This window comes from Arachis hypogaea, chromosome 17 (genome assembly GCF_003086295.3).
Source record: "Arachis hypogaea cultivar Tifrunner chromosome 17, arahy.Tifrunner.gnm2.J5K5, whole genome shotgun sequence".
NCBI lineage: Eukaryota > Viridiplantae > Streptophyta > Magnoliopsida > Fabales > Fabaceae > Arachis > Arachis hypogaea.
The window spans coordinates 9,464,487-9,480,731 of record NC_092052.1 but is presented as its reverse complement, the minus strand read 5'-3'; the positions used below and the strand labels follow the sequence as shown (position 1 = coordinate 9,480,731).

Sequence of the window (16,245 nt, the reverse complement as noted above, 5' to 3'; positions counted from 1 at the left end):
ATTTTAATTTTTTTCTTTCATGTATTTTTATATATTAGCAAGAAAGCAAAACCACGTATTGTGACTCTTTTTCGTTTTTCATGCTTTAATCTTAATTAATCAATCTTGTGTCTACACAATATAATTAAACTTTTCATCATTCTAATTTATTGATGAATTATATTTCTCTTAATAATTGCATTACGAATCTGAAATACAAAAAAAAGGTGATACATATATCCAAAAAAGAAAACAAACTTAAAAATAAAATAAAAAATTTATATTAAAAAGTTTAAAAATAACATATCCAAAAAGAATAGTCATAATATATAAATTGAGACAACAATTTAAATTTCTCTAAAACTAATTTAATCAATTACCAATATTAGAACTAAATTATTTAAATAATATTTAATCTATTCTAATCCTTAGATACGTATAGATTATTAGAGTCATTCTCGTAACAACCAACCAAAATAACATCATAAGATCGAACACTTAGAATCCGTACAAATTTAGACTATCTTCTTATTAAAATTGTCAAATTAAATTGACTTTTATTCTCCTCAATGGCATTGAATTAATGCACCAAAAGGCCGGTAGTTTCTGAAAAAAATCACAATATGTTATAAAATTATTTTTAATACAAAAAGTTTAAGAGAAACAAATTTAAATATATTACCAATCTTTGAATTGCATCTTTAAGGTTGGCACGAATTTTTCAAAACTGAACCTAAATTGAGAAAATTCAATCTCATTATATGCTCCACTTCGAATATTTTCGGACAAACGTAGAAAACGTGGAAGAGGGGATATGACTTGAACTTGACCTACAAAACTCCTTAGAAACAATTGCCCAATCAAAGAAGAATAACAGATTAGAAAAAAAAGAATGTTTTGATTCTTAGATTTAAACTCACTAATCACAAAATACTATATATAGTCTTTAGTAGTAAAAAAATAATTATAGAAATTAATTATTGCAATATCAATTTACCACTATGAACGTTAGTATCATATTTATAGCAATTAGAATTATAAATTTATGTTTAATTTTTATATAATTATAATTAAGATATTTTTTTTAAATTAGTATAATTATGCATTTTTTATTAAATGCTAATTGTAATATAATTCTAATAAAGATATTTTTTAAAATAAATTTAGAAGAGAGAATAGTGCTTTAATTTTGAAAAGAAAATAAATTCATGAGGAATTGACACTTTACTTTCATTAGTTGAAGAAAAATCCAATTTTAGTATATTAAGCAGATTATTTTATATAATTATAATAAAGATATTTTTTAAAATTAGTATAATCATGCATTATTCATTAAATGCTAATTGTAATATAATTATAATAAAAATATTTTTCTAAAAATAAATTTATGAGATAATAGTGCTTTCATTATATGAGAATAGTACTTTCTAAAAATAAAGATATTTTCTTAAATTAGTATAATCGTGCATTATTCATTAAATGCTAATTGTAATATAATTATAATAAAGATATTTTTCTAAAGATAATTTTAGAAGAGAGAATATTGCTTTCATTATATGAGAATAGTACTTTCTAAAAATAAATATATTTTCCTAAATTAGTATAATTATTCATTATTACTTAAATGTTAATTATAGTATAATTATTATAATAAAGATATATTTTTATAAAATAAACTTAGAAGAGAAAATAGTGCATTCATTTTGGCGAAAAAATGAATTCACGAGGGATCGACATCTCACTTTCATTAGTTGGGAGAAAACTCAATTTTAGTATATTAAGTAGATTACACAACCAACTCATGATGCCAGACAAGATTACAATTTTTCAGCAACAAAGACCAGAAACATTGCCAAAAAAACAGCTTATTGGGCAGTTATCATCATTATTTCTAGAATGACAATGCAAGTATTTTTTAAAAAAATGTACTGTGTGAACTATCTTATCTTTAAGTCTCTTCATTTTGATTTTGTTTTGTTCCAAATTACTTATATGATACACTTGGTATATTATTGGATGCTTTTCAAATATAGCATTGGTATTATGGACATAATACTTTATATTTTACCTTCATTTTATTAAAAAAAGATTTATTGATCTACGACCTTGACCCAAAACGGAGCGAGCTACAATAATTTCTGATTACCTTCATTTTGGATTATATTATTTAAGATTTTGTCTAGACAAAAATGACTACAAAACATAAATTTGAATCATTCAAAATTATGATCTTTTAAAACTTTTTGACTGTAGTTTTTTTTAAAGGAATTTAAATATATGTCTTGAATTTTAGTGATCTTTTTGTTAAGAGTTTTTTGGTACTCTTTTGTAGTACTCTCTTCTTAAATTTAATTATATATTTCTTAAAAAATTTATAATATAAATTTAACATTATTATATAAGATATATACTAATTTTTTAACACACAATAAAAAATCTACAAAGGTAAATAAAAAAAATAAGGTTCTAACAGAAATATGTATGAATAAAAATAATTTTAAAAAATTATATAAAAAATGAGTGCTAAAAAATCTATTCACAAATACAATAATATACATCAATAAACATAAAAAAAATCTGTACTATTACCAAAAGAAACTAATAAAAAATCAAAACTTAAAGAAAATATATTAAAAATAATATTAAACAATGCCTATAACGTGAGCTACAAGGACACAATTCAAATATAATCTATAACCCAACCGAGCAAGCAAGAGTCCCTTACCCATGCTACTTCCCTTACATGCCTCTTCATTGGCGTTGAAGGGCTGCTGTTCCCCCGACTCAACCGCGACCTTCTACTTCCAGAGCTCGCCATGGCGGTGCCGTTGTTTATCTGCGCTGCTGCTCCTTGCAACCTCCATATCGGTTCCGACGTCCCCTACGTGTAAGAAACTAGCCAGCGTGACCTCCATCCTCGCCGCTAATACTGTAATATATGCATCACGAGCACTGTTGGGTAAGTTTCTGGCTTCCTTGATCCTTGGAAAGAGCTGCATCAACATTTACTTTTATCACGCCATACAGAAGAGGTCTCAAGTTAATGTTAGGAATTCTGCTTTTTTTAAATTAGCATCCTCTAATAATTTCAATTTATCCTCTAATTGTATTTCAATCTTGTCAATCCAAAAAACAAATGATTATTCAAGCTTTACTTGAGTACCTCATCTTTGGTCTATACATTCTGCAAAATCCATTGATTATTGGTGTACCTCTGGCTTTTTTATGCACAAGCCTTGCTTGAGATTTAACTAACCTTCATTCTTTCCTCCTATTAAATGTTTCAGATTATAGGATCTAGGATTCGGTGTGACAAATTGGTATACCGACACTTAGTGAGGTTTTTTAATTTCATCTATAATAATATAATACATGTAGTGTATCAATAATTTTAATTTATAAATATAGTTGCTCATGGTTTAATATTTTATTACAGGAGTATATCTTTTAATGCCTATTCTCTGTATAGCAATAATGTCATGTATATTTTGTATATCTCTTCTTTGAACTTTTCTCGGATAGTTCACTATTATATATTTCCATGTATGTATATATCAATGAATTGGAAATCATTGTTTTCTTATCATATGAAGCATTAATTATTATATTCCAAACTTAGCTCTCCTATAAGTTTTCTTGATCTAAGGTTGCAAATGTAATTTTATTTAGAGAAGGTATCGCAAAAAAAAAAAAAAAAAAAAAAAAGAGAATAGAAAGCATAAAAGCATGGAACATTCCAAACGTAATTATCCTACTCTAAATATCGAGAATTAATTGTAGAGATTTAATTTTTTATTTTACCTTAATAAAATATTTTTCACATTCCCGCTAATTCATTTTCTTCGGTTTTCAAATACTTCTAATATATTCTGCATATATAACAATTCAGAATTTGAATTATCTTAATTTTAGTATGTTATTTTAATCTCTTGTCAATGGACAGTGAAAATTCAAGGATAAGTTCAAGACTTGCAAGGATTAGGCGTAGAATAATTTTGGACGGTCAAAAAAGAAGAAAAAGAACAAGTCTTTGTTTACGAAATGCACCTCAAGGTAATCACCAATTATAATTATATCATTCCAATTTTTTCATGGAATATTTTCTTTCTGTTTCATAATACTACATTCTTTTAAAACACTAATTATTTCAAGCATAGTTGTAAGAATCGGACCGGTAATCGAACCGGTCAGGTCACTGGTTCACTGGTTTATTGATTCAACCGATAAATCGCTAGTTGAACCGGTAAAACCGATTTCACATAAATAAAAAATATAAAATACTAAAAATAGTCATAAAATTAATAAATTCAAAATACATATCGTTAGTTCTTCACCAACATTTTAAAAACAACCAAGTTTCAAAGTCTAAATATAACTAATACAAAGATAAACATGAAAGTAGTTACTACTAGTACATTAGTATCTTAATTAAACACAATATGGATAACAATTCATAAACTAAATCCAAGGAGTGATTTCGAAGTCGGCAAGTTGCTCTTCATTTGACAAATGTGAAGCTACATCCTGATTGGTTTCATTTTGATTTGCATTTTTCACAGAATTATTAGCTCCATCTGACAGCAACCTTAAAGGCTTAAATAGTTAAATTCACAGCACAAGCATATTCATCCTAGAGACCTAGACAAGCATTAGTCAATAAACAATCTTAAATAGTTAAATTTCCTATTCAGCAAGACAAGCATATTCATATTTCATATTTCCAGAACAAATAAACAAAACAACAAATTTTCAAGTTTTTAACAAGCATGTAAAAGTGTGCAAAGGGTGATTGATATCACCAATAACAACAAGACTGGTTGAACCTTCATTGCAGACAATGACTCTTAACACTATGAGAAGAATACAATTATTATAGTAAATGTGCTTTCAAATAAGGACAAGTAAGTAGCTCAAGCTATGAAAATGCTTTGTGGAAATGTTTTGGTGTTTGGTACTGCAGTTGGCGATGCTAACATGAATTTATTTATAGTGCAACTCCAATGCACCTTCTCAGAAACTCTCGTGCCAAAATTTCCACATTGCTTTTGACAATAATAAAAGTGGTTGGAGAAAGAAACGTTCATGTTTTTCGATAGCTCTTAATTATTCGTACCACTTGGTTTTTATACAGCTCACAAAATGTTTCATCATGCCATGTTTCCTCACAAACGGGTTTGGGCAAATTTTTGTTGTGTCTTACGGTAAAACACAGAACAAATCAACAAACAACATAATTCATATTTCATAGATTCAAGCTTTCAACAAGCATATTTATCCCAGAAATTTCAACAAGCATATTCATAACACTGTAACAGCAAGAAGTGCAGAACAGAGCAGAGTACAGAGGAGAACTGGAGCTAACCTGTTTGACAGAGCAGAAGAGCGAAGCAAGGGCGAGTTCGACGGCGCAGCAAGGGCGACGGCGACGGCGGGGCAACGACGACGGCGATGATGGACACCCGCGGGTCTGTTCTGTTCGGCTGTTCCTGCTTCCTTAGTTCCTTCAGAGATCAGGCCGGCGGTGAGACGAAGAGGATGACGGCGGGTGGCAGGCGGCTGGCGGCTGGCGGCTGGGTGACACCGTAAAAGAGTGAGGTGAGGCGGAGAGGGTTAGGCGCCGTTAGGGTTGGGGGGAATCAGAAATGTGGAAAGTGGAAAACTGGGGGTGGGGTTTGGGGCTGGGGTACCCGTAGAGCTTTTTTTTTTTTTTTTTTTAAATAAACAAAAACGACGTCGTTTTGGACAAGGAATTAAAAAAAAAAAAAAACATTTCCGAACCGGTCGGTTAACCAAAAACCGCCGATTTTCCGGTTTTTATTAAAACCGGCCGGTTCAAACCGGCCCAAAACGGTTCTTTTCCTTATCCGGTTACATCACTCAACCAGATCGGTTATGAGTTCGGTTCACCGGTTTTTCAGTCGAACCGACCGGTCCGGTCCGGTTCTTACAACTATGATTTCAAGACACCTACAATGGAGGAAAGAGAAGAAATATTGTCAAAGAGAATTTTGCGGCCGGTAGCAGCTCATATAATCAAGTTCTCTTGATTAATAAATGGGGAGTGTTAGGTAAACAATGACCATTTTGAACAATATGAACAACTACCAATCAAATAAAAATACACTACACCCTAATTTAATGCTACTAATTAAATTTAAGATTAATTTACTCTTTTAATCCTATTAATTCACATTGTTCACATATTATTCAAAAATGTTGTTAATTACGTATACTTTTCCTTAATAAATTAATATGCACACAAAATGAGAACAACCAAAATTTAATGCATGCAATGAGGTCCGGTTCGGCTAGCACAAGGATTTCATTAACAGATGTTACAAGTAAGTTAATTAACTTATCCTTATTTGGAGTGTGTTTCATTATTAGTGTTTCTACCATTTATAAAATTAAAAAATTATTCAGATGTGATTTGTATCACCATCTCTGTTATTATCATCTGTATTATTACTAAATCACCACAAAATTATTGCAGTTATTTATTAATGTGTTGTTTATCAAATCTCTGTTAGTCTGATTTTATATACCCAATATGCCTAAATAGGCTGAAGTACAAATTTCCTCACTGACCTCTTCTATCCACACATGATTTGAGAAGCCTGATTGCTCAAACAGAGTTCAGCGTCTCAGCTCTTAATTAGACTCACACTTTGTAGCATTAAATTAAATGAAATGAATTTGGCTAATTGTGCTGCTTATTATTCAAATCGTCGATGTTAGGTGCTTAGATACATGAAAAGTGGGCCCATCCGCCCGCACGTTATTACTCTCAGTCTCAGGCACCATGTCATGTGCCGTCCAACTAATTATTGTAACCAAACAAACGAGGTTACACGAGTTAAATCCTAAAATGGTTTCTGAAATCGGCGTTGTGCACTAAAATCGTTCTGAGATTTCAATTGTACTAATTACGTTTCTGAAATTGAAAAAAGTGCACTATATTAGTCCTTGACCTATTTTACATTAACGACGTAATGATATGGTATGATGATGTGGACTGTAAATGACACATGTCACTTCATGATTTGACCACGTGTAATGGTATGATGATGTGCTGACCAGTGACACGTGGCATGCTGACGTGGATGGTTGTGCCACGTGTCACAATGTTATTTGGCCACGTGTCCGTTTGTGCCACGTGTCGCAACAGTATTCGTCCACGTGTCATCCATTATGTCATCGTTGTATATGCACCAAATTAGTCCCTCACTTTGCATTAAGTGACTCATTTTAGTCCCTGAAATTGAATGTCGTGCACCAAACTAGTCCCTTCACTAATTTTTTCTCATTTTTTTCTATAAATTCAAAATTCTCAATATTTTTTAATGAATTAATTTCAATTCTATTTTTTCACATGTTCTTCAAATAAAAGTGTTTTTATAAAATATTTTTCTCTTGCGAATACCCTAACCGCCAACTTAGAGTTGACGTGAAGGCTTTTCAAGCACCTTCACTACCATCTCCGACCTCTTTCAGTACTTTTATAAAAAAAAAAAATTCTTGCAGATACCCCTAATAACCGCCGTCTTGGAGTTGACGTGAAGGCATTTCAAGCTTCGCTCATTACCATCTCCGACCTCTTTTGTCTAGACTGCAGAGGTCAAAGATGGTAGTGAGGGTACTTGAAGTGTCTTCAATCTAGCTCATTTACACATAACGAAAACATGTATTTCATAAGAAAAAAAATGTTTATTTTAATTATTAATTTATTGTTAAAAACACATATTTTTTTATGAAAAAAATGTGTCTAATCAATCATATAATTATTTTTTTATAATAACATACTTATATATTACAAAATTTACCAATGTTAAATTATTAAAAAAAAGGGGTAAGTATGGTTTTGGTCCCAAAAGTTTAGCGCCAGAATCGAAATCGTCCCTCATCTAATTTTCGATTTAGAATCGTCCTTAACGTTTTTTTACGTATTAAAATCGTCCTTTTTATTTCTTTTGGACAAAAATACCATCATCACTACCAACACAATTACCTCATCTACCACCACCACCACTAACACCAACACCACTGCCACAACCTCCACCAACGCCACCACCAACACCACCACTAGCACCACCACCACCACCAACACCACCACCAACGCTGCCGCCGTCCCTCCCCCTTTTCCCTTCCCCCTCCCCTCCCTGCCTCCCCTTTACCCCACCCCCACCCCCACCCCGCGTCCCCTCCCCCTCCCTGTCTCCCCTTTCCCCACCTCCACCTCCACCTCCACCTCCACCTCCAAGAATAACAGCATCAACAGAAAAGCAGAAAATTAACAAATCAACACAAATTTAACACAAGCAGAAACAGAAAGTAACAAATCAATAAATCAACACAAAGCCAAATCAACAAATTCAAGCACAAAGTCAAATCAACAGAGAAGCACAAAGCCAAATCAAAAATTCAAAGCACAAAGAAGCAGATGCAGAAGGCGAAGCAGGACCACCGGCAGTTCGTGGGCGACGGAGCAACGGCGGCTGGGTAGATCGGCGGTGGCAAGAGCATGCATGAACGGCGGCGACACACTCCACGACTGGATAGATCTTCCCGACGACGCACTCCACGGTGGGGGCAGAAAGATACATGAAGGGAAGGCGGCGACGCCTTCCTCTGGTCGTGGTTTCGGCGACGGCTCGTGGGCGGACTGGCGGCGGCTCGTGATGCAGGTGTCGGATGGTGGCGGCGGCTATGGCGATGGACTCCTCCCCTCCCTCCCGCGTTTTCTTTCCCCCTACCCCCTACCCCCAACGCGTTTCCTTTGCCCCCTCCCCTAAAACGCGTTTTTTTTAATTTTATTTTTTTTATTAAAATAGGGGTAGTTTAGGAATTAAATTAAAAATTTTATTTAAAAGAACGATTTTAATACAAAAAAAAATGTTAAGGATAATTCTAAATCAAAAATTGCGTCGGGGACGGTTTCGATTCTGGCTGAAAACCTTAGAGCCAAAACCATACTTAACCCTTAAAAAAAATATATAATTAAAACTAAAAAGTAAAATCTTAAAAATTTTTATGAAAGCACATATATTTAAACGATATATGAAAAAATAGAATTGAAATTAGTGTATCCAAGATATTAAAATTTTAAATTTAAAAAAAATGAGAAAAAATTGGTGAAGGAACTAGTTTGGTGCACGACATTCAATTTCAGGGACTAAAATGAGTCACTTAATGCAAAGTGAGGGACTAATTTGGTGCATATACAACGATGACATAATGGATAACACGTGGATGAATACTGTTGCGACACGTGGCACAAACGGACACGTGGCCAAATAACATTGTGACATATGGCACAACCATCCACGTCAGCATGCCACGTGTCACTGGTCAGCACATCATCATACCATTACACGTGGCCAAATCATGAAGTGAGACATGTCATTTACAGTCCACCTCATCATGCCATGTCATCACGTCGTTAATGGAAAATAGGTCAGAGACTAATATGGTGCATTTTTTTCAATCTCAGAGACGTAATTATTAATTAGTGTAATTGGAATCTCAAAGACGATTTTAGTGCATGACGCCAATCTCAGAGACTATTTTGAGGTTTAACTCGAGGTTACACTATATTAATACAGTACTGCCTACTTTCTCAGTATTAATTAACCATAAGATAGTATTAGTGACCTACTCTTTTAATTTTAAATGAATCTTGCTATAAATATAATATGTTTTAATATATAAAACATGCTATTTTGATAATTAGATCAAATGGTAAATTGGTAATAAAGTTATTTATTTTAAAAAAAAACTATTTTTAATATATATCTTTTTACTATTTTTTCTATTCGCAGTTGTTAGATCATCATTTCCTAATAAATATGTAGTATTATATGGAACGATATGATTTGTTTATGGTTTGAATATGCATCGTTCATGGAATGGATTGAGATGGTTTGTTTCCCCAGTACAGGAAAATTGTCGAACCAAGCTTATGGTATATGTCTAATTTGAAATATATCATAGAAAAAAGAGGTATAATCTAGAACAGTTCATTTTTATTCTATTGAATCTGTAAAACACGGGCCTGTGTATCTGGCATGTTATTTTAAAGCACAGAAAATTATTTGATTGTAACCTAAAAAAGTCAGTAAATTGTAATTTCAACTTAGAAATTGTTCACAACGATTCTTTAATGTTAAATAAAGAACGGTGCTTCTTTAAGTTAGTCAGTGCCTTAGGTACGTCCCATTTTTTTTAAATTTTGCCATAAGATTATTACATTAAAGTTGCCTAGAACTATGGACAGCATTTTATTAGCAAGACGATTATTCTCATAGAATATAGAAAAATTACAATATTTATAAATTTAATGTTTTCAATAAATTGTGTTTTGTATGAAATTGTCTCAAGTATTTTTTTCTATATTTTTAACGTGTACAAACTTTAACTTATCTTTTATAAAAATTATAAACATAATTAGTTTTAATTAAAAAAAAACATTTACTTTCTCCGAAATCAATTTCACAATTTAAACAACTTTACGCAGTAACTACAAAACTACACTCTGTGGAAAACGTTGCATGGTTTGTAATGAATTATTTAAGTACTCAATATTAATAATAGCGGATAGGGGTTATTCGGTGATTTGGCAATTTGATTATGTATATGTTTTGTCTCCCGATGGCTCTCATCCAATTCTTTATTTTATGTTCACTCTTCTATTTTCTCTTTTGTTTTTTATTAATTCTATTTTTACGATAATATTCGTTTGTTTTATTTTTAACTTACTTTTAGATTTGGTGAATAAAAAGTCTCCTATTCCTTTGCTCTCCAATGAAAACTCAAGACGTGGACCAGAAAACGTAATTCAAACACCAATTATAGTAACAACTAATTCAGGAAAAAACACCGATAGTATAAAAAACCATGATGATCATCGTGGTGATAATCAGTGTTCTTCGAATCTTCAGTCAACTACTGTACCAGCTTTTGAAAATTTATCAAACAGGTACGTGTGAAAATTATATAATATTAACTATTTTAATATTTCTTTGCTATTTTCTTATTGAAAAAACTGCTAATAACAGTAAGATAGCTATTGGAAAGACAGTGATCCAAGCTTCACAAGTTATAAAGTCTGTCGCAAAGAGCGGAAATGAATTGTTTATACTGATCCGATATACCAATGTCTATACTGTCAGGCTTTGATGTGGCTAGATGAATGCTTGGAAAAGTTAAGAGGTAGCTCCAATCCTATATTTTCTTTATGTTGTATGGAAGGAAAGGTTGAATTTCCTTTCTTGAAGCATCCACCTCAAACGTTGCAAGAGTTACATAGTGGAATGGACGAAAAAAGCATATACTTTCTTAAAAACATAAGGGCTTTCAACGGAATGTTTGCATTCACTTTTATGGCAGGAAGAGTTGACCATTCGATAAACAAATGTGGTGCACCTCCTATCTTTCGCATTGGTGGTCAAAATTATCACCATATTGGCAGTTTACTACCACCGAAAAGTGAGAAACCAAAATTTGTCCAGCTATACATTTATGATACTGAGAATGAGATTACAAACCGCATGGAATCATTTAGGTAATTGTTCGACTCACGCGTGTAATTCTTCTATTTCCTAACTTTGTCTAAAACGCTAATTATAGTAATATATTATGAGGAGTTAAATTCTCATGCGATCTTCTCGATGCTTAACAAATGAATTGAAGTTCTCATATATTGTTTATTTATTAATAGGTCAAACATCAGTGCAGAATTGATGGAAACTGAAATTGTTTCGTCCTTGAAAGTCATGATGGATGAAAATAATGTCCTAGCAAAGGCATTTCGTTCAGCACGGGATAGATACCAAGTTGATGGCTTTGCTGATGTTAAGTTACGATTAATAACCAGAAGAAATACTGATGCAAGGACATATAATTTGCCAACGGCATCTAAAGTTGCTGCACTGATAGTTGGAGATATTGACAAGAGCGGAGTTAATAGGGATATAATAATCGAGACAAAATCAAGAATCTTGCAGAGGATAGAAGTAGTACATCCAATGTACCTTGCTCTTCAATATCCTTTGTTGTTTTCATACGGTGAGGATGGTTACAGATTACATATAGCTACTTCTTCTCGACCAAATGTCAGAAAAACTGAGAAAAGAACAACAATAAGCATGAAAGACTTCTTTGCATACAGATTTCAAAGAAGGACTAACGAGTCTCAGATCCTTTTGCGGTCAAGAAGATTACTGCAACAATTCATAGTAGATGCCTACACTATGGTTGAGTCAGAACGGCTTTTATACTTACGATTGAAACAACCAAACTTGAGGCTAGGCAAGTTCAAACAATTGCATGAGTGTATGGTTCGTGGTGAAACTAATGCCATTAACACTGGACAAAGAATTATTCTCCCAAAGAGCTTTACTGGTAGTCCAAGGTACATGTTCAACAATTGCAAAGATGCTTTTACAATATGTAAATAGCTGGATATCCAAGTGACTTTATCACTATGACATGTAATCCAGAATGGAATGAGATAAAAAGAGAGGTAACACCCCAAGGACTCCATGCAGAGGATAGACCAGACATCTTATGTAGAATATTCAAGTTAAAGGTTGATAAATTAATTAAGGAATTGAAGAAAGGAACATTCTTTGGAACGATTATTGGATGTAAGTATAACTAATCTTCTTATACGGTCAAGGTGGTTGTGGAAAAACATTCTTATGGTCAACTATATCATGCTCAATTAGGTCTAAAGGAGGTATAGTTTTAAATGTTGCTTCGAGTGGGATTGCTGCACTTCTGTTACCTAATGGAAGAACTGCACATTCAAGGTTTAAAATTCCTTTGACCATAAATGAAGATTCTTTGTGTAGCATTAAACAGGGAAGTCCTCTTGTAAGGTTGATATCCAAGGCCAAATTAATCATATGGAATGAAGCTCCAATGATAAGTAAGTATTGTTATGAAGCTTTAGACAAATGCCTCAGAGATCTTAAGGTGCTCAGAATCGTATAATGCTCATTTGCCATTTGGAGGTAAAGTTGTTGTTCTTTGAGGAGATTTTAGACAAATTTTACCTGTGATTCCCAGAGACTCAAGGCAAGATATAATTCAATCTTCTATTAATTCTTCATATTTGTGGCATAACTGTAAGGTTTTGAAGCTTACAAAATACATGAGATTGTCACTAGGTGAAAACAACAACATACAAGAACTCAAAATTTTTGCAGAATGGCTACTCAAAATTGGTGATGGTTTGGCTGGTGATACAACAGATGGTGAATCGATCGTTCATATACCATCTGACATTTTGGTTAAGAACTCTGAGACAGCTTTGGATGACCTCATTGATTTCATGTATCCAGATATGTTATCCAACTTATCCTTGAAAATTATTTCAAGGATAGAGTAATTCTTGCACCAACTCTGAATCGTGTCACTGATGTCAACAAGAAGATGACTGCAGGGTTATCTGGACAAGAAAGAGTCTACTTAAGTTCATACTCTGTGTGTGCTGAGGAGGAAAATATGGAATTTGAGTTAGATGCTTTCTTACCGGAGATTATAAATGGAATAAATTGTTCAGGTCTACCACCACACAAGTTGGTTCTGAAGGTTGGCACTCCTGTTATGTTGCTGTGGAATATAGACCAAACTAATGGTTTGAGCAATGGAACGAGGATGCAAGTTAGAAGAATGGGAAATCATGCGATAGAATGCAAGATTTTAACTAGTAACAAAGCTGGAAGTATTGTTCTTATCCCAAGACAGAATCTAATTCCAAATAATGAAACATTGCCGGTCAGGTTTCAAAGAAGACAATTCCCAATTATCATGTCATTTGCAATGACAATAGATAAGTCCCTGGGACAAACTCTATCGAAAGTTGGAATTTACCTTCCAAGGCCAGTTTTCACCCATGGTCAATTGTATGTTGCGTTATCGAGGATAACGAGTAAAGATTGCAAGATCATGGGCACTTGGAAGATAACTACACGATGAATGTAGTATATAGATAAGTTTTTGAGAGCCTATAATGAAAAGGTAATAACAAAATGTCTTACTAAATCTATTTATTTATTAAAATTAATTACTATTAATTAAAAAAATTTAGAAATTATAGGAACTAATGGATGAATTCTTATTATACATTAATAGTTTGAGAATATTAAAATTATCATAAAAATTTGTATTATTTTATTCTCCTGATAAACAATTTTATAATTACGTTAATCATATAATTTTATATACTAACATTGATACAGTGTTGTTTCAGGTATATATTTTACAGGTATCAAAGGATAGCATTGAATTGTTATTCAATAGGTCTAAATTATTTATTGTTTATTACAGAATTTTCTGCATTAGGATTCTCTATTAATTTGTTTTTCATTTTGAGCTGATTTTAATATGTTCTTACTTCACAGTAAAGCAACATATAAAACTTTGTTGGTGAATTTTAGTATTACTAGATTATTTATGGTCATATTGAGTATATATGTCTGATTTATTGAAAAAAATAGACTAAATAACTATTTTATAGTTAATACAATTAACACTATATTAAGAAAAGAAAAACAATGCATACAAGTTATTTTTTTATTAATTAAATTATTATAATTGAAATTAATTTTAACACAACAGATTAAAATTATAATTTCAATCTAGTCACGTGCATGGCATATGTTATTACACTTGTTAAATAGTGCCATTTATCTTTTTCTTTTCAATCCCGCTAGGTAACCAAGAGGAATCCTACCAACTTCTACCAACTCTTAATGGGCTGGACCAAAGCCCACAGCAACGAAGAAAACATCCACCCAATTTTCCCAATTCACTTTTACTCTAGTCTATAATTTCAATTCACCATTTCACTTTAATATGGTAAAGGTGATTTATATTTGATTTTTGTGATAATCAAGATTTTGGTTGAGTAGCTAAATATGTTACTTCTTAATATGTTTTAATGATGACTAAGTGATGTATTACATAATAATTATGTCTTAATGTAATTAAGTTATTCTAACTATCAAAAGAAATTTATTCCATACAAATTATTATAAGTTTTTAAAACTGTTGAATCGATTAACTTAAACTTGTACCGTTCTAAGAAACAAATAATTTTGAGCAAAAATATTTAAGATTCTTAAATAGAGTTTAGATTTATGACAAATTAATTATTGATCTGTTCGACCAAAAAAAACTGTAAAAAAAAAAACATTCGAGGGGTCTGTTGATTTTTTTCTTATATAAATTAACTCTTAAAAAGAAACACAATAATCAAAGTAATAGAGTAGTTATTCGTGGGTTAACTTTGCATCGAATATAATGATGGGAGTTATGCAAAATAAAGATATTATTATTGTTAAATTCGGATATAATGATGAGGATAGTGTAAAATAAAATATTATTGTTATTAAATCAAGATATTATTATTATTATTATTATTATTATTATTATTATTATTATTATTATTATTATTATTATTATTATTAATTATCGCAGTACAATGAAAAGTTATATCTTTTAATCAGTATCTGAAATTGATATATCATTTTTTTCAAATTTAAAAATATTAGTGAGAAATTTTAAACTAAAAGTTACAACACTTTCTTAATTCAAACATTTTTTTTATCTTAGCCAACAAGATAAGATAAGATAACAACTTTAAAATATATAAAGGGACTAACATTTTGCACATATATAATTGTAATTGATTATTCTTTTATTTCTATAAATAAATAATAAACCATAAATTAAAGGGACTAATAAAAAAATACTCCATCTGTAAATTAATTATCTAAAGCCACCTATATAAAATAAAATAATTTTTTTAAATTATTAATTTTTTCCATTGTCTTAAAAATTGTTTTCATTAAATATTTTTTATTTCTACATCTTGCCTTTAATATATTGTAGTGGCAAGTTTGGAATCCGATGCATGTTGGTTGTGGATTGATTTTAAAGTTTAGTTTTTAGTTTTTCTAATTTTTGTAATTTTAATTTTTAGTTTTCATCTTGTGTTAAATATTTTTTATTTTTTATTTTTGTTGTTGGAAGCAAACATATTAGATCATTGGCTAGTAAAGCCCATCTGTCTGAAACGGGGCAATGATAAAAATATTACTTTTATTACAGCACATTAAATAATTTGAGACTAATCAAATTAAATGCTCTTTTTTAAAACCATTAAAAACTGGACAATGAATCAGTTACTTGTATTAAAAGTATCAGATGCATCATTCTCCTCATCTTAACCGGTGTAGGCTATAACTCACCCTCATGTTC

At 31.5% G+C, this 16,245-nt stretch overlaps 2 protein-coding genes and 1 long non-coding RNA gene across 3 annotated transcripts; 2 read left to right on the top strand and 1 right to left on the bottom strand.

Moving 5' to 3' along the window:
• Positions 1-2,782: 2,782 nt before the first annotated feature.
• LOC112766537 (uncharacterized) lies at positions 2,783-5,641 on the top strand. The gene is made up of 4 exons (XM_029294727.2): positions 2,783-2,938; positions 3,267-3,319; positions 3,923-4,032; positions 5,295-5,641. The coding sequence occupies exons 1-4, from the start codon at positions 2,918-2,920 to the stop codon at positions 5,429-5,431; spliced, it is 321 nt and encodes a 106-aa protein (XP_029150560.1). The 5' UTR covers positions 2,783-2,917; the 3' UTR covers positions 5,432-5,641.
• LOC112766538 (uncharacterized) lies at positions 4,258-5,668 on the bottom strand. The gene is made up of 2 exons (XR_003184423.3): positions 5,342-5,668; positions 4,258-4,564 (listed from the first exon to the last, which is right to left on the bottom strand). It is a non-coding gene; the product is annotated as an uncharacterized lncRNA (long non-coding RNA).
• A 2,836-nt stretch (positions 5,669-8,504) lies between these two features.
• Positions 8,505-13,959, top strand: LOC140180476 (uncharacterized). Its single transcript, XM_072221667.1, has 6 exons — positions 8,505-8,715; positions 11,365-11,539; positions 11,696-12,388; positions 12,705-12,954; positions 13,112-13,270; positions 13,360-13,959. The coding sequence occupies exons 1-6, from the start codon at positions 8,505-8,507 to the stop codon at positions 13,957-13,959; spliced, it is 2,088 nt and encodes a 695-aa protein (XP_072077768.1).
• The last annotated feature ends 2,286 nt before the right edge of the window (positions 13,960-16,245 follow it).